The sequence below is a fragment of the Syngnathus leptorhynchus genome, chromosome 15 (genome assembly GCF_054491065.1).
Source record: "Syngnathus leptorhynchus isolate UIUO chromosome 15, UIUO_Slep, whole genome shotgun sequence".
Taxonomy (NCBI): domain Eukaryota; kingdom Metazoa; phylum Chordata; class Actinopteri; order Syngnathiformes; family Syngnathidae; genus Syngnathus; species Syngnathus leptorhynchus.
This window is the reverse complement of record NC_141209.1, coordinates 1,882,041-1,901,607: the sequence shown is the minus strand read 5'-3', so window position 1 is coordinate 1,901,607 and position 19,567 is coordinate 1,882,041. Positions and strand designations below refer to the sequence as shown.

The 19,567-nt window shown below is 46.4% G+C and overlaps 1 protein-coding gene across 2 annotated transcripts in view; it reads left to right on the top strand.

Annotated features, from left to right (window-relative positions):
* The window catches only part of grin3ba (glutamate receptor, ionotropic, N-methyl-D-aspartate 3Ba), a 46,489-nt gene that overhangs the window by 12,875 nt on the left and 14,047 nt on the right, over window positions 1–19,567 (top strand). For both annotated transcript variants that reach the window (XM_085931380.1, XM_085931381.1), the window contains one exon: window positions 16,737–17,416. In XM_085931380.1, coding sequence (XP_085787506.1) covers window positions 16,737–17,416 — 680 coding nt within the window. The remainder of the gene's footprint in view (window positions 1–16,736; window positions 17,417–19,567) is intronic.

Genomic DNA, 19,567 nt, shown 5'->3' with positions numbered 1-19,567 from the left:
TAGCAAGATTTAAAGCTGCGCTGATGTCAGAAGCTGCTGCTTTTTCAGGCTGGAAAACCTTTTCACCGCGAATAGCGTCAAATATTTCTCTGAAATAAGGCCGTGGTTGGATAAACATCCTTCTTCTCTTAATCAGTCATCATTGTTTTGAAAGTATAATAGCAACAAATTTGAATGTTGTCACTTCTCACCAGCGTGAACAGTGGATGATTTCCCGCCCCCCAGGCCCAAATGACGCAGCTGCATTTTTTTCCCGCCTTATGATTGCATGTCTGCGATTGAGCGCGCCTAAGTGATTAGTTTTGCCGCCACGCACGCTACTCGCATGGAGGCTTATTATCAACGGGAAGGCGGGGGAGGCGTACACGGTGGTTTCCAGGCATTCAGTCCTGCGGCTATTTAATTACGAGGGCGGCGGGGCCCCCCCGGGGGGGGCGGCGTGCCTACAGCTGTTCGCTAACAAAGTCCGCCGAGCGGCCCCCGGATTGATCGGAAGCTCTTCAAGATGGCCGCTGTTTTGCCTGGCCCAACAAAACGTCCGCATCACGAGCCAATAGGTGCTCGCGAGGACAATGGCAACAAAAGGGAAAAGAAACTTTGCCAAAGCGTTGTCGTATCGAGGGAAGCATTTGCATAAGTGGGTATTAAACCACGAGCCAGTGGACAGAAGCGATGGCTCAAGTAGATAAGACTTCCTTTCTCCCTCTACTACCCGGGCGAGTTGTTTATTGCTTTCGGCGAAGATTAAAACTTTCCCTGAATTGTGAAGCGCAGGGACGTCTATATGGTTTCTCGTACCGACGGATAAATTCAGTCGTCTCCCTTGACGTCAGAAGCGGATGATCCGACTTTAGGCTCCGCCCCCGACTGCTCGGCAGCCACCTGCAGAGATATCCCAGCGCATTTCTAAAAATATCTGTTTGTTCGATCGCCCACATCTCGGATCCAAAGCAGACATCTCCCGTCAACTCCTCTTTACTTATGTCGCAGCGTGACAACTTTTCGATGATCCTTTCCTCCACCTGTGAGGCTTTTTGGGAAGGGATGAAGGGGGGAAACCGTGGGGAAGGAAGACGTGGATTAAAAGTTGACAGAGATTCCACCGCCTCATTCATTTTAATGTTTTCTATCAAGTGTCCTTGATAGAAAGGCGCTTTGACTCTGATCATCCGCTTTGATTCGGGCGTCAAGGCCGCGATACCTTTTAAGTGCCTCGTCTCGCTGGCGACTCTGTTCCGTTGGACTTTTAACAACGTGGACCGAGCGCTGGCGTCTGTTTACAAGCGGCGTCCTGTCCCCGCACGGCCGCAAACACACACATAATTTTGGGTGTTTTGTCGTTTACGGCCTAAAACGCTTTTATTCTGCCAGTCTTTCCAAGTCCTGAGCGTTTTCCCCACCAACAAACAATTATTTGCTGCTTTATTGTTGTTCACCTTTTATTTCTAATTGATTTATTTTCTCACCGTCAAACTAGTAGTCTTGCCCAGAGATGTCTCACTTTTGGGTACAACTTCAGCACGACTGACTCTGCGATGGGTGAATGGCATTGAGCGCCATATTTGGTCATGGCAAGCATCCAACGGCGACGTGACTTTGAATTGAATTCATCCCTGTGGGCCAGATGCATTCTTTCAATCTTTAGCCTGTTGTTTATGTGAGCCTCCGCTCTAATTTGCATGTTACAAAAGAAGTCACATTCTTTCAGCTTGTTGCTGATCTCTGTGGAACGTCACCAAATGGTCCAAGGCAAAACTATTCATGTGTACAATCGTGGCCGAGGCAGACGCGCCGCAGGTGCATTTGTCAAAAGCCTCAAGCTGAATATGTTTTCATTCCCCATGAGGTCACCTTTTTTGGAAAGGTGGTTTATTCACAAAAGCGCAACAGGTGAGGAATTAGGCTATTGGAGCTTTTTATAAAGGGTAAATAAAATGGTGGAGAGATTTTTTTTTTTTTTTTGGGTGGTTTCCAAGGCTGCTTTTTGTGTTGACTCCGATTCTAATTAAGAAGAGCTTGACGCTTGCTTGAGGGAAAAATGGTCTCCACTAAGATGCATTTTTAGGCTCATTGTTCAGTTGAGAAGCGATTAGTGAATGAATGAGTGAGTCAACGTGCGATGACGGAGTGTGAAAAATGAAGAAATGATTGATTTGATTGGTCCAATCGTGTGCATTCTAGAATAATCCGCAGCTTGTGGAAGTGGCAGCTGTCAATACCCAGTCACGTTCTCCAAACGTGACCTTGAAAAGGCCTCTTGCAGATGGGAAACGTGCCAATCCTTCAGGTTGTCCTAAACAGCGCAAGTCGTGTCGTGCGCACGGGGAGGGCCATCAAAACTACAGCGACGAGCGTAGACCATAAAGTGTGGTCTAAATGTGCTTCATTAGAGGCACACAGACCATTAAATAAGGAATGGAATTGCCGACGGGAGCCAGTGGACCGATGCCAAGGCTACCTGCATTCTAATATAGCGTTTGGACCCGGCTGTAACGAGCGTTCCAGTCAGACTCCCGTTAAAGTGTATTACCAGCGTACTCATTTTGCTCTCGATATATATATACTTTAAATTTAAGTTAGCAGAACAGATCGCGTGGGTTGTCTGTTCTCCGCTGTCCTTCCTTGTTCATATTTTGCACGCGTATTTACTCTCCGACGTCGGGATTACAACTGTAATCATTCTCGTAATAATTATTTGACCTTTAGCCACGGTAGTTGTTAGCCAAGTTAAATGTACCGCTATCAGCATATCGCTAAACTGAGCTACGCTGTGTTTGTTTACGGGGTAAAGCAAGAAGCGCTCCCACTTCCTGTCACGTGGCTAAAATATTTTGTGCGGAAAGTTATACCGTTTGTAATGACGCCACACTTAATAACTGAAGCTTCTTTGCCATTATAGACTCGAGCCATGGTCGCTAGCCAGCCAACACTTATAGCATGTTGGGTTAGCATTATCTTGGTTGATGGGAAAACCAGGGAGGCCTGGTTATGACTTGGCAAGTTTGGCATACAGAGAATTTTTGCGACTTGCGGAGGTTAGAAACCAAACATCCCGTCTTATTAGCTAGCTAACAATACAAGCGTTCTCTTCCTTTTGGAAGGTGAGCGATGTCATCTCTCCAGATTTCTTGGCCGAGGACAGTGGGACCGCTTCCAGACTCATTCCCATCTTTCTTCTCCCTTATCAAGCCTTGTCCTCTTGTTTTCCCATCTCTTTTGTTGTTACTCCATTCTCCTCGCGCTCTCGCGCCCGCCTGCTATTCAGTTTTTTTTGTGTGTTTGTTTTACAGCGCTCGCCCTCTCTCGTTTGCTATTATCGCTTCGCCGCTGCTCATTTCCCCACCTGCATGGGATGGCTGCTGAGAGCCAGCGAAGAACCGGCCGCGGATAATGCGCCCTCTTTTCCCAGAGTAATGTAGCCACACCGTGACAGGCCGGGAAATGGAAATCACTGTTCACGGTCGTGCGCTTGATTCTCTTTGGTTCTCCTTTAGTGTTCCTGCTTAGCATTTATGCTGCTGCGGGACTATTTTTAGTCCCTGTAAAAAGATGACCACCGCACGTACACACAAGCAGAGCATCTCTATTGTAACTGCAGATGGGATTGGGTCCAATTTTTTTTCCAAGGTGGAAATCTGTTTTCTGCCTCTGCCATTGTGGTTTTTACGATTATTGTTGTGATATTATGTACTTGAACGAGGCCTCGGGGAAGTTGCTTTTGCTGCCGTTTTCGCGGGGATGTGCAACGGTGACACCTAGAGGAGTGGAGGGTTTGGACACCTTAAAATTTGCCATTCTGGTTTGGATTAGAAGGTTAGACTTTAGGACCGGAATGTGGTTATTTGCAAAAACCTGTTACTCTTGCTTGTTGAATAAGACGAAGGAGCTGATCTCCAGGTTCCTGCTTTTTCCTGTTGTTTTCCATCCTGCTGAGCAAACGGATCGGTACAGAGGCAGCCAGGCATCGACCGCCTTATGTTCAATAATGAAAGATGTGTGAAGTTCTGATCCGTAAATGTCATTTTATCTCCCGGCTATCTTTCAGAGTTCCATCTTGGCTCCACGTGTCTTTCCAGACTCCCTCTTAGGTCGGACGCTTAATCTGATTCTAAGCGTGCTTCCAAATGCTTCCTACCTCCCAGACGTTTCCCCCACCTGCCAGCGACGTGCCTCTTCTTTCCCCTTCTCGGCTTTTTAAACATGAGGACACGCTCGGCAAAGACATTGATTTCTCTGCCTCCTTCTCCAAACCTGACGGATGGCCCAAAGCATCTCCCGTAGCTTCCCCATACCCCCCCCTCTCCCTTCTGAGCTGGCGGCCTCCTTACAAATGTCAGCTTGTGGTAGCGGCCGGGAGACTGTAAGAGGAACGGCTGCTGTTGGCGTGGAGCGAGGATTGAGTGTAATGCAAAGATTGCAGTCGGGAGGCGGGTCTCGCTTTGTCAGAATGCTCCACTCCAAGAAATGTGAGTGACGGGAGCAAGCGGTCCGACAACATCATAAAATGCTGCATCATCTTGATGTTTGAGTGTTTGGCTCCAATGTGAAACGCCTCGCAACAAATCAAAACCTTCTTTTCGAGACCACAGCCACAAATCGACCTTGGGAATGCTCGGCCTATATCACGGCTCACCGATCGCAAATTTACAATGTTTGCTTCGGTGAAGGACTTGAACTATAAAGCAAATGTTTTTCTGTGTGTGTGGTCTCGCAATAGCGCCAATTTTCAATTACCAATGGGATAAGTACAAGCATCAAACATATCATCGCTAAACATATGTTAGCGTCTATGCTAACAACGCTAATTTGCTGTTTTCTACCTGATAATAACAAGCTGAGAGGCAGATTAGTGTACTATTGACAATTACTCAAAAGTAAGCCATTCTTTATACCCAAACGGTCGGTTTGGTTACGAAACGAGCCGACCGACACGACAGGGCGTCCAATTTCACGCGTGCGACAGGAAAAAAAAAAAGTAAGCTTGAAAAGAAACGCGTGAAGAGCGTATAATCGCTAACATAATAGCAGCTCGTGCGTGCTCATGCATATTAGAAGCAGTCTTGGCATAATCTGCCGCTGCTTCGGCAACTGCGCACACACTTTTATTGTACACACATCTCCCTATTTATTATTTTGATACGTTTCATTTTTTGGGGGAGCGTACATTATTAATAATTCATCCCTTTTGGAAGCCTGAAAACAACATCTCGGGAGATTAATGGCAAATGCAACCCACTTCCTTCCTGGACCATCTCCCATCATGCACCTGTTCCCCGTTTACTATGCCGGGGGGGATGTCCGGCCATCTCGCGTGACCTAAAACCGAGTTAATTAAACAGCACGCGTTAATCACGTCGGGGTCGTTAATCTGGATGTGATTATCTATGATATTTTCTGAGTGATGTGATCCTCCTTAGCCGAGAGGACTCACACACACACACACACACACACACACACACACACACACACACACACACACACACACGTGCGCGCACTCCTGCTGCGAAGCAAATTTACATTTGCTGACAAGCCGGCGCTCGCCGCTCTTTGATGCCCTTTACATGTTTCACTCAGCATCAATCAACGTTTACAATGGTAGCTCTTCATTTTCGATTGCCAGCGAAACATGGCTTGTGATAAAGAGGCACTGCTTGGGGTGGGGGGGGGGGACGTTTACAGATTCCCCATCATTACTCTTCATTTTGGCAGAAGCGTGCGGGGTCAGATGTCACCGGGCATCTGAAATGTCATACAGGCGATACAAGAAACTAATGAATAGACAATATGAAGCCCTGAGGCAGATTATTACATGCGCTTGATTATCAATTCTGGAATGGAGACCACCTCAGGTACGAACACGAGCGCTTACACCGTGCCAAGCGGCTGGTACCGGTTTTGGCTTGCCTCCGTGCATGCAGTCAACATCCAGCGACTGATAAGCTTCTATCTAATCCCTTTATTTAGCAGCGGAATGGCAACGGCTCCCTCCCAGCTCTATATGGGCCACCCTTTGCGCCTTTGTTGATGATAACACCAAGTTATTTCCCATCACTATGAACTCCTCCAATTATACCCTCTAGCTAGAAGCCTTTAATAGCAGATAAGTGATTAGGACCTAATGCAGAGATTTGCCCCATTTACTTGATGCCGCAATTAATACGCAAGCGGTGGTACCGGAAAGTCAGATTAGAGACTTAATTTTCCCCGTATCCCAAAAGGAGGCGGCCAAATGGCCAATGATGGTGTTGTGATTACATTTCTGCAGAAATGGGGGGGGGGGGGCGGTCTTCATTTATCATCGGGGGTCGTCCAACTTTCCCGCTTGGTATCGCAACTATCTGATGGCATTTTTGGTCGGGCTATTTTTCCAATCAATATTTTAGGCTCCAAAGAGGGAGTTAACTTATCAGCATCATGTTGTTGTTGTTGTTGTTGTTGTTGTTGTTAAGCCACTTAAAGCAGACATATTGTGCCGCTATCTGGGCAGCTAGCAAATGACTTCAGAACATATCTGTGGCATGCTTTCCTCAAAATACCCCAAGGATCAAGAATAATGTGCAAAAAAATTTCAGCTTATTTCTTGCTATAGTTACACCCCATCAACTACTAGCCCAACAAGTAGTCGGGACTTTGTAACCATGACAACACGGGGCAAAGAACTTGCTTAAATAGAACGGCCTGTCTGCCCTAGCGTAAAGGAACCGACTGGATGAAAGTTCTTTTGGAAAAGAAAAACAACATTTCAATCAGGAATAAAAATGGATTCTTGCTATTAGCGGGGAAATAGGGATCAGGCTGATTAACATGTGTCCACATAGATGAATATCATTCATTATATTAACATATAAAGATGATTTGAGCAAATTTGTATTCAGAAGCTTGCATCAAAGTGGTTCGCATTAATCAGTACTCAAGTAGTAGCTCTCAGTTTCCAAAAGTTTATGGACACCTGGTCCGAACATTGTCATTGTTTTAAAAAAAATAACGTTTTTAAGTGACACCCAAACTTGAAGGTGGAAAATATGGAATTGTGTGACCTACATTTTAACTTAGCTTAGACTTGCGAACACAAACTTTAGATACAATTGCTGATTGGCGGCAACAAACGGCACCAGTTTATAAAAACAATTTTTGAAAAAAAGAAGCTTCCAGCATTCAATCACGAGTTTGTTTTCAATTCAGGTGCTCCCAACACTAATGAAAGAATGGCGCCCTTTACTTCTTGCATAAATTCTCGCTTGCGGCTTTGTTAAGGTAGAGAGTGCGCTGTAAACAATTCGATTAGACCTCAGTGAGTGAGATGAGTCATTAAAATGACTAACGACACTTTAAGAAGAAGACACGGCCTCACGGGCTACGCTAAGTGCATTTTTTTACTGGGGGGAGTCATCATACTTTTTTTTTTTTTGTTAAGCTAATTCCCCGCGAGTACGCTAAGTATGGCATTTTGAATCTCTCACACACAAACACACAAGAAATGTTGATTTAATGGATTCCGTAAGCGATCGGAGTGACGGCTTATTATCCTCTGCTTTTTTTGCTCGTTCTTATGCAGGGAAATTTTATATTTCGCGTGGGGGGGGGGCAGCAGCAGCTTTATTGACAATGGAGGACATCAAACTGGAGGTTGGAAAATATGGGTTGTCATGCTTGTTTTCTTCCAGCCAGCCTTTTACAGCAACACACTCGGAGAGAAAAAAAAAAAAAGAAGAAATCCAAAAATAATATGACAAGCCAGCGAATCATGGCGCCACCTGTAAAAAGACGGCTGTTCTGTTATCCAGAAACATTTTGCCTCCCGAGAGCTATTTACCGCAAACTAGCCATTAGCATGCACCTTTTCTAAATGCACGGCTGTGATGAAAAGCACAGTGTGACGTGAAGGTCACCGGTTTGAATCCCGTCGCCGCAGTAAACACGAGTGCAGCGGTGCCCTGATATATTTGGAAATGTTTAAATGTCAGCCTACGTGTTGCATTCAAGAAAAACACACACTCTCTGCAAATCACCGCAGGATAAATAAACTGTATATTTCCCCTTTATTGTTTTTTTTTTGTTTTTGTTTTGTGGTTGGTTTGTTTTACAACCGTGGCTGAAAACAGAAGCCCAACTAGCTTTGATTTGTGCCGAGACCGTCCCTGGAAGTAATCCCACACTGAAAGTTAATCATCGGAACAACATTAGCCCAGTTTATTCACAGTTTAATAACAAACTCTGCTAATTGCGAGTCCGCAAGATGGATGCTTGCCTCTCCGTTTCAGCTAAGCGCAGCCAGCAAAAAAAACAAAAAAAACATGACGAATTAACCAAACCAATATCGTCATAAAATCCTCTTGTACTCCAATATTAAAATGCCAACAAAGTCATAAAACATTCGAACTTTTTTATTTTTGAGATTTTGTGCGGTAAATGTACCAATAATCCTAGATGGGCTCCCCCCTAGTGGTACAATAAGAACTACTGAATTATTTTTTCAAACTGTACATAAAAAAATCACGAGGTTTTATTTATAAGATTCATGAATATTATGAAATATATTTCTACTATATTATGATTGTATTTATGTAATATCAGAACATTTCTCAGATAAACCAACAAAGTTTACCTCCCTGCTTTGTTTCCACGAGCTCCTCCAGCTAAATATTCCGTAAAGACTTTAAGTTGTGTTCTCCAGTGAGAATTTCCAGTTCTTCATCTTTGGTGTCCAGCCAGCCTTCATCGGCTCATCTTTCTCACGGCGCCCACCGTCAGCACGGCGGGTCGCAGCTGCACTAGCAGGTGCCGTGTTAGTTTGTTTTCAACATCTGCCAGAAGGGCCTGACTGTTGTTTTTGGCCCGTAACGTCTCGCACGCCTCCCTGGTGTTTTGTCTCCTGATCTGTTTTGACGTCGTTTCGCAGATGTTCGGATTTAATGGGCACGAACGGGAGGGGAGATATACGTTAAAATGCAATTAAGACAGGTCGCTATCAATTATGCATTGTTGGGAGACTTCTTTTTGGGGGTTTTGCTGTTTTTCCAACCCAAATCACCGCTCGGGCGGTCGTCTCAATGACAGACGCGAGCTTCCTATTTAAATTTGTCTTCTACCAGGAGGATTTGAATCTTTTCTTGTGTCTGTTTTAAATCACCTTGTCGGCCCCATTTTCTCATTTCTCTGACGAAAACGAAACCCCGGTGTCACGAACAAATGAGAAAGTGCGCGGGAACAGATTGGTTTGCTTAAAAAAAAAAAAACAGACACGGATACTGTAGCAGACCTCAAGGACATTTACACACTGGATTTCATTGCCTTTGCATGTGTCGTATGCGCCGTACAAAACAATTTTCCGAGGTGAGGACAGGACGGCTGATACGTTGTTTCGTTCTCGTACGTTTTCGCCGGTCGCTGCTCTGATATCGTGTCGCATCGTAACCAAATGTGCTTATCAGATGCTAATGTAATACGCGTGTAATCTGAAATTAAGATTAAAGGAAGATTAAAAAGATTTCCAGAGGCAAATCCTGCCGTGATGTGGTAATACAAGTCCATTGTTTAAATGATTTAAATCTAAAAAATGCTCTAAAAGTACAAATGGTCACCAACGGGGAAAATGACATTTCCAAGATTCTTGAGTGTACTATTGAGTGAGTTTTGGGTCCAAGATTGCTGTGGTGTCCCAAATAGTGATCAATAAACACAACGATTCCCTTTGAGCTTGATTTGGGTGCAGAGTCTGCTCAGTTCCGACACTGCGAATAAGACTATGAATGCTTGCCTGCCTCCATGTTGCCTTTAATGGACTTCTGAAGAGTCCATTTTATAGTCTTCCTTTCCCCCAAGTCATCTGAGAGTCTCCAGCTCCCAACGTATAGAAAGTGACTTGACAGAAAATGGACCGGTTGATTGTTTCAACAAGTTAGCTAAAATGATGGAGTGGTATCAAACATCAAGCTAATCCAGGTCTTGACCCTGATTAGCATTGTAGCTAACAACAAAGATAAGGCATTTGGATGTTTTGGTAACCTCAGATAAATTCACAAGCTGACCGAACCGGCCGTGACATTAGCCCGACAATCTCGTCGCTAACAGGCCGCCATTTGTCAAACGCCTCCCGGCCCGCATTCAGATTAGCGACTAATGGACTTTTTTTTAATTTTTTTTTATTCCGTCTCTGTCACTCATGCTCCTGATTTTTTCTTTTCCCTGCCACGTCCCCTAATTAGCCCCCTTTTGATGTCCCGCTTTGTACGTGAAATCATTCACTCTTCCCCAGCCACTCCATTTCTTCCGTCATTCGCCGGACTCATGGAGATGGATGAAAGGCCGCTTCAGCGGAGAGCGCGCGGGCGGGCGGCCGGTCGCAAATATCCAGGCGTCGAGTCGTTTAGTCACAGCCCGATCATTCATCCTGGGTCGTAGCCCCGCATCGCCATCATCCTCGACTAGATGCGAACACATCGCCGCTAAATGGCTTCCATCGCTCGCTTGTCTTACTTGGCCGGTCCGAGTTCGTGCCCGGGCTACGAGATTCTTAAAGCGAGAGCCCGACACATTATCCCACCCACTCTCAAGTCACTCGAGTGTACTGCTGTGTTTTTATTAGAATGAATGGGAAGAGTATGATGGTCACATATGGGCGGCCGGTGGATGAAAGCCGTCGCGCTTGAGGAAAACTCTTGTTGACTTGCGATTTGTTTGAATTTTCCCGTGACTTTTTGACCCGCGCAATAAACTTATTTTCTGGGTGGTGCGAGAAGTTGCCGCCATAAGTGTTAGCACTGAATTTATTTGGCAACAAATGGCTGAATGAACTTTAGGCGGTCTTTTCCTGAGAACTCTTGCGACTTTAACGTTAGTTCTAAACTCTCTTATTTCGTCACGAGTCACCCATCAGGTACCCACAAATACCTCAAGGCCCCTCGAAGATCCCGACATCCCATTATAAGCGCGTTGCGCCTTCCGGCTCCGATCCCCGTAGGCTGAGTGTTCTCGACATGGCGTCACTTTGCATCTGAGCTCCGTATCATCCTTCTTGCTAAACTAAATCATGTTGTCATCTGGCCGTTCCAAGCCAGCAAGAGGCTATTTTCCACCCTGACAATCCCGGCAGCAGCCTGGAAACACCCAAAACAGCTTATTTTCTCCCTCCGCCCCCGCCACCTCAACACGATGGCGTGATGATTACCGCCAATGCTCAAAGCTCATCTTCACAGCGAGCGGGGAGTTATGATCTGGAAAATTGCAGCCCCGACGGAGGGTCTGGAGGACGTCCGCCGTGCAGCGCCCATTATTGACAGATGTACGACGTCATCGGACGCCGGTACTGTGCGGCACTCGGATGAATCCGCCACCAAAATGCGATTAACGGAGGGCAATCACGAGTCAGATTAGTTTTCCTCTGTGCACCGGGATCACTTGGATTCCCGGCGCTCCGTAATAGTGGCGGAACAAAGTACAAATACTTTTTTTACCACCCTTAAGTCGATTTTGCAGTTCTACGTAGACGACTGTGCTTAACTAAAAACTAAACGGAGATTGAACACATGAGCATCAACGGAGTGAGAGGCTGCTTGCTGATGCAGATCCATTCAGCATTTTTTTTTTTTTTTCGCTGTGAGCTCGCATCTCTGCGAAAGGGACGATGAAAGGAGCTCCTGACAAAAGCGACGGCGAGGCATCTCTGACATGACAAGCCTCCCACGGATGCCGGCGCTGCACTCAGCACTCAAGAACCGGCCCGGAACGGTCCGAGTCAGTCACCCTCCCGACGTCAGGAGGCTCGTTAAAAGCCAATCCGCCCGTCATGAGCTCATCCTTTCTTTTATTTTTACTTAGATTGACATTCAAGTCAGCTGATGAATGTTAAAATCTTGACGTTGAAACTAGGGTTAGAGAAACATTCATGCAGAGAAACATTGCTATCTTGCTATGCTATGCAACTATTAGCATGCTAGTACGGCAAAGTGCCTCCGATCTTCGAGTAATTGATATATAAATGCCAGAAGGTGGCAGCAAAGCAACACGAGAACTCCTCAACGCACTTCAACCCAGTTGCTTGACACTATGATGCCACAAGATGGAGCCAACATAAATTTACTAACGCAAAACCATAATTCTGCGGGGGTCTACCGAGATGCAAGACAAAACGTAAACCGCGTTCGAGATTTTTGTACTCGCGTTGCTTTCTCGCTCTTTGTTAGCGTAAACAATTGCTATCAATTCTTAGTGAAAATAATGCAAGTTGAGTCTTTTACATTCCCCTGCATACATTTTCTGCTTGTCAGCTCTGTTGCATTCATGCGCTATGTCTTCCCAAAATGCATCCTCCAGCTATTGAATATAATTCGATTAATGCCAAACAAAAGGGCCTCAAATACTTTCTCAATTACACGCAAGCCCTTATTTCAATTATCAGGTTTGATTGGTTGGATTCCCAGTGTAGCTTCTTGTGACTGGATTGCAAGCATTACTCTCACCCTTCCTCACAATTTGGAGTGCTCCTGTGTAAAATATGAGCCTGGAGGAACAAACAAGAGCCTGTCGTCATTTACGGCTTTACCCTCCATCACTCAGGAGCACTGTTTGTGCGTGCGTGCGTGCGTGTGTGTGTGTGAGTGTGTCTTTTTTTTTTTTTTATTTGGTGTTTTTTTTTTTTTTTTTACAATGCAATGGCGTCTTCCTCCAGCATACAGGCTCCTTACCTTTAATGGACTCTACGCACTCATAGCCGCCAGCCGCCGCCGCCAAATTGTCCCGGGCAGCCTGAGCATCGGGCGTCCATTCGGTCCAATCAAACGTAATTCAGAGCGTGCGTTAACACTTTCCGTCTGCTGTTTTCCGTCCTCTAACTGCCACCTGACGCGCGCCAGACGCCGCAATCTGCTCCTCATCTTTTTCAGCGTGCCATCAACGCATGGGTGCCCAAGTCAAGATTCTTTTTTTTTTTATTTGGTTGTTGGCAAAATTGTGCAAATCACGCTTCTTTTCATTTTGTGCTGTGTGGAGCACCTCACTGTGAAATATGATGTAATACATTTTCACCGCATGAATAAGAAGCAACAATTTGTCAGTGAAACTCATTTAGTGCAGCTTTCAAACACATTTGTTGTTACTATGACTACACAGTTCGTGACCGAGCTCCTACACACACACACAACAAAAAACGGTTGCGCAAAAAAGTTGTCAGTATTCAACTCGAGCACCCCGGAGATGTTAATGACAACATTATTATTTGCATGCAATTACACATAACAACTGTGTGGTCAACTGAGGCGGCCGCCTGAAATACGGCGGCGTCAATGCGTCAAGTTGCGCTTAATGAAGCTTGTTTATTTGGATGCATGGGGACAAAACGATGCGCTCCTTCGACAAATTAGTATTCCGCAAGTGTGTCGATTTGTTTTGTCTAATATCCTCTTGTGGTCTGCCGATCGGATCAAATTCCACTTGCCTTTTTGATTGCTTTTCTGAGTTTAGAACGGGGGGGGGGGGTGATCATTTTGAACACGACCTCACAGCGCAGAATAATTGCTCAGGATAATCTTTGAAACATTTGAGAATTGGGCCTTTGCTGAAAACTCAACACACCCAGGACCAAAGGATAAGATCATCTTTCAAAAAATCGTCATATTTGGCCTGATTATCAGGCTGTGCACTTAAGATTCTTCACTTTGTTGTAATTAGAAAAAAAAAAAAAGATTTATTGACCCACCTGTTGCTTTGACAGGTCCTTGAAAGTTTGTTTGTTTGGGGATGATAAATTTGTTTTGATATTAAACCCTCAAAAGTAGACAGTTGCATTATTTTGACTTGTGAAATCAGATTTTGCGCCCCGCTCCGAAAACAGACACGCAACACCTCTCCATCTCATTCAAGCTGCAAACAAACGCTCAGCCCTATTTTTTTTTTTCTTCCTTCCACAAGTGCGGATATTAAACCTCACATATCAGTCTTGTGCGTCCGTCTTTCATCACCAACATATATTTACAGCCGCTATCTGGCGCGTCCCGCTGCTCGTACACCTGGTGAAATATTAATGTGCTTGCTGGAGTGTTGTTTTGGAATGCTGCCTCCACCCTTTCAATCCAGGGTTCTCCTTCCTCATCACCAGCTTTGTTTGTGGTCCGAGGAAGAAGAAAAGCAGCTATTCACAGGCCCGGGCAGCCGGCCCATACCCAGAGTGCCAGGGCGCGCGCGCGTCCGTGCGTGCTTGTGTATTGAAGTGAAGCTCCGTTGCGCGTCTCCAAGCTCACCGCCTTTGCCCTCAGCGTCCACTCGCCGGCTCTTAAGGCTAAGCTTCCACTTCGTAGCCTTTAATAAGCTCTCAAACTACAGGTGTCTGCGACTCGCTTTGTGTGTCGGTGTTCCGAAATCTATTTTTGTGCACGCGCACGCTCGCGCATCGGGTTGAAGCTTTACGCGCCGACGCCTAAATAAGGAATGAGTTTAGTAACCGTGAGTCGCTCCCTCGCGCTGTGATCCGTCACGGCCGTGTCAGACCGCTTGATCGGCCGAGTCCGGAGATCCAAGTGGATTTAGCGTGCGCAACCCCTCCGAGACGCCTGAACCTGCAACGGTTGGCCATAATGGAAAGAAGAAAAAAAAAATCACAAAGCATGTGATTTCAACATCACTTTTAGATTTCTTGATTATGTGTGCAGAACATCTTCCATCAAGTCCAGCTCATCAGAATCATGGCTTGCATCCAAGGCTGCTAATTTGCGTGAGAAAGGGCGTTGCACTTGATTTTACACCGGAATAATGCTGACGTTCCCGCTCACTTGCTTATCTTGCATTCTTCCTCGGAGCCTTTGCGCTTGCCGATGGAACTTTTACCTGAGAACGGCGGGAAAAAAAAAAAAAAGAGGAGTATCATGCATACAGATGCTCGGAGGTCAGGGACATTTAACGCACTCAGCTAATGTTTAGCAGCTTGCTAATGTGCTAACCTTTGCCACAGTTTGAAGACTTTTATACGTTAAGCAAGGGCAACATTACAGGAATATGTATTGGATATTATCTGTGGAAAAAATAGAAGGAAAAATCATGAAAAATGTTTTAAACATTGTTACAGTCCACTTGCATCAGGCCCCAAATCGATCCCAACCAATGATGGCCTTTTACATAATATTTCCATATTTTTTTCCCTAACCTTGGCTTGTGCTTTTATTGTTTTCAACGTTTTTTTTTTAAGGTCATCTTGCAATATTTTATAGTATGGGCCAGAAATCACATCTCCTCTCCACTATACCTGCTCCATTCATTTTCTATCTGTTTTTACACGGCAGCTGTGCATTTTGGGCATGTTTGCGAACATTTCATCGAGCGCCGTAAATCACTATGCGGGGCGTAAATATTATTATTATTATTCCAGCCTGTGCTCTTGAGAACTGGAAATACTGGAAACAGTGGTGATCTTCTCACTTCAAACACGTCCATCTTGTCCCATCTTATTTACACACTCTGAGAGGATGAATTCCTCCCCCTGCATTAAATCAAGCACACTTCAGTCATTTTTTTCCCCCCCCTCTTAAGAAACTCGGCAGTGGGTGGGCTGCGTTTGTTTACTCCCGGGTGGGACATTTCCATTTGAATGAATGTGTCCAATCTGCACTTTTGTGTGAATTTTTCATCTTTAAAGACTCGCAGGTGACATCCGAGCAGTGTGTGTGTATTGTGCTTATGCAAGCGTCGCAAATGTGCACAACGGGCGTTCAATCATGCCTTTTTACGTGGACGCTTATGAAGGAACGTGTCAGCCGACGTTTGTTGTTGCGCGTCGGGTGCATGCTAATCCCGCCGTCCAAAGGCTTCAAAAGATGAACTTTGGTCTTCTTCTATATATGAAAGATCAACCTTGCCCGGAGCGCCGATAGCATGAAATATTGTCAGCATCCCCAAAGGAAGGCGTTGTTGGCGGGTGGGGGCGGGGTGGGACTTCCATCTGCGTTCAAGGACAACAGTGTTATCCAGTTTGGAAGGGTATGAAACGAGCCAGTGTTGTCGCAAGGGTGTCGGGCAGCGGACGCGACTGTCACCCCGCCAAGCCGCGGCAGATTAAACGCACGTAGCGAGCAGTTTGCCTCAAACCGATTGGTCCTGAAAGAATCAAAGACTGGCCTATGTTTTCCCATCATACTGGAAAATGAATGGTTCCAGTAAAGTTTAGTCATCCAAATGCGTGTGGTGAGGTTGTTTTTCTCTTTGGGAAAGTCATTTGAATGCCATAGATTCTATCATCGTGAGAGAAATCGGAATCAGGAACGATTAATCGTAGTACATGCACATTTTTCCAGTGTGGAATTTGTCTGTACTTGCGTAGGTTCGTATCGACGATCAAGACACGGCGTGCCTGACCCAAAGCTATGGAAAACCGATGGATTGAAACAGAAGAGAAATGTTTAATAGAAGCCACAAAATTGTCTTGACACCTTGGCGGTATGAAATTAAATTCTTCAGAGAGGCTGCTTCTGATTCTGCACCATCTCGTCTGCGTAATAGCTCAATTGCAGTTAAAAATGACACCCACTCTTCTGGTAATAACAGTTTTCATGTCAGGTGTGTCCGAACCTGAAATTATGTGAGGATTGCCCGAGGAAGGCTCTGAGGAGTGACGATTTACCAACTGACATTGTCACCACACGCTATACTCTCCTCCCGAAAACCGCAGTCCAAATCCGGGTCAAGACACCACCGTGCCACTATTTCCCTTCCCTGTGACCATTTTCATACTTGTCTTTCCTGTTCTCCGACAGAACGTCTTCCACCTGCAGATGTCGGCCCGCGTGCCTCCGTCGTCGTTGAGCAGCCTGCTGCTCGCCGTCCTGCAGGCGGGCGACGGGGACCGTGGCAACGACGGGGAGGACGGCGGCTGGCGAGGCGCGGCCGTGCTTTGCCCCGGCTGGGAGGAGGGCAGCGACGGTCTGCTGTCCCACCTGCAGAGCCACAGTGGGGCCACCTGGCACCTGTGGAACGTGGTCAATCTGACCCACGTCTCCAACGGCGCCGGCGAGGAGAGGCGGGAGGACCAGAGGGAGGAAGAGGTCCTGCGAATCCTCTCCACACGCTTACTCCGGGCCGCCTCGCCCGTCTCCAGCGTCCTCCTGCTGGGCTCGGACCCAGAGTGCCTCTCTTCTGTGCTTCGGGTGGCCCAGCGGCTTGCCCCGTCGTTGCCGGCCCTGCAGTGGATCATGGGCTACCCGCTGTCGCCGGACTCCCTGCATACCTTGGGAGGCCCCCTGGGACTTCTGGCTTATGGGGAAGTGGGGCGCAAGCCTATCAGCTTCTACATTCGCGATGCGCTGCAACTGATAGGCCGAGCCATCACGGTGGCGGCCACGGCCAGGCCCGACTTGGCGTTGATACAGAACATGGTCAACTGTTACGATAAAGCCACGCGACGGGAACCACCTTCTTCGGGACGATATCTGTCCAGGTAAACCATTTCTGTTGCTTTTTCTTTGCTTCCAGTAGATTCAAAAACAAAGCTCCTGACAGCTCCAGCGGCGTTCCTTCAGCCGCACATATTAACATTTCCCACTTAAAGCCGAACAAAGCTGCCATCTTGTCATGTTTACACAGTTCTCGGTCTTGATGCAAAATTGACGGGGAAGGTTTTTTTTTTTTATTCCTAAGAAGACACAATGGATGAAACGGCGTGTATCCTATCCTCATCCCACTGGAGGAGGATTTGCATCAGGAGTGACGCCAGCTCCAGCTGAGTATCTCATCAACAACATAATCGCCAACCGGAGATTCCCCATCGTCTGCAGTTAAACTGAGCACGGGGTCGTGCCAGAACAATTTTGATCAGGAGGCTCCGGGCTAGAACGAGTCGAGAGACTACAAAGCAATATGAACAGATGACTCGGTTGCCTCAAGTGCACCGAGACGTCCGTTGAGCCGTCCGTGGCGAAGACTACAAAATGACGGGACCTGACATTTACAACTTTCCGGGCTAGAATCAAAGGTGAAGACGAGTAAACAAGAACCGGGAAAAAAAATCTGACGTCCCTAGCAGGGAAGGCAAATAATATAAAGCAAGAGATGAAGGTTAATTTGAAGGCCGGGGAATGGGGCGGTCAAGGTACAACTGGGAGGGGGGGGGTCGCTCTGAGTCACCACGTCAAGAATAAACTTATAGTCTTCAAAAGTGGAGAATGTTTGGCTACGCTTCTATTTCAGCTGCCTGTAATAATCATAAAATACGCCGTTGCTTATTCCCGAGAGAGCATTAAAGAGAAAATACACTCGTGAGGACGCGGGAAGCCGGGAGGGAAGGAAGGAAGGAAGAGAAACACAAATTAAGTCACAATGAAGTTGAAGCAGCCTTGCAAAAAAATAAAAAAGCAATAAGGTTGATGGAGAAGAATCTGAAATCGCCGCCATCTCGCCGGACAGCGAAAGATTAAAAGCCCTGAAAACAAGCTCTGTCGGGAGTCTTCCTTAAGGGGAGTAAACTTTCCCTCCGGAGGAAGATGGAACGATAAGAGGGAGAGACGAATGCCTGAGACTCTCTTATGGAGTCATTACTTACCAGCGCCGCTTTGTTGACATTCAGTCTTGAGCGCCCCGACCGACCCGCCAGGTACGATTGACGGGAAGCCATCCCTCTCGGACGCTGCCGGGGATGCTTAGCGACCTGCCCCGGCGCGTCGCCTCATCCATTAGGCCTGGCACAAAAACATACTATGAAGGGGGGCGAGGCTTATACTGACATTTGACGTTCAAAAGTGGGGAAAAATTTGCAAAAAAAAAAGAGATCTGCACCCTGACAAAAAAATGGAAAGAAAATCAGGACCAGAGACCAAATCTGCACCCTGAAAAAAACTGGAAAAAACCCTGAAACAAAACCCAACAGAGATTCTACACTTTGAGGAGATTTCATTTCGTTGTCGCATTGAGGATAAGAGCGTGGCCCGCCTTGATGAATCATCTGTCTTTTAGTATATGATGATTCAGCCGTGCTATTACCAAGAGTGATTTCAGCATCCCGGGCAGGGGAAGCACTCGCACTTTTATTGTCAAGCCGGCTGATGAGGAAACATAAGCGGCGGCCAACGACGATGACACCAGCTGCATTTGGGATAAGTTTTTTTTGTGCGAGACAGATGATATAAATTGATTATTGCGCCGTCGGAGTAAATAATGACGGCGGCAGCGGCGGGGGGCGAGAAAGAAACCGTCGGAATTCGCAAACGGAAGACTCGGAGCTGAGGTTAATGACCCGTGTGATCAATCTAATCTTTTTATTTCACAAAGCATATCTCATGCTTAATGGGGAGGGCATTACATTCCACGCACGTCGATATTTTTTCCACGGGAAAGACCAAAACGAGGAAAGACGAGGTCATCTCCCACCGGGGATCTTCTGCAGTCCGTGCACGGTTCAGCGACGCGGTGATCCCTGAATTCTTTAACATTTCAACAACCGGGCCGTAGCGTTTCCAGTGGCCTGACACCAATCCAGATCCGATCAAACGTGACTCAGATGGGTCCGAGTGGAGACGCCGCCCCTCCCAAATGAAACATGAGATGACATTGCGCCGAGTCGGATTGCTCATCCTGATCTATTTCGTCGTGCGTG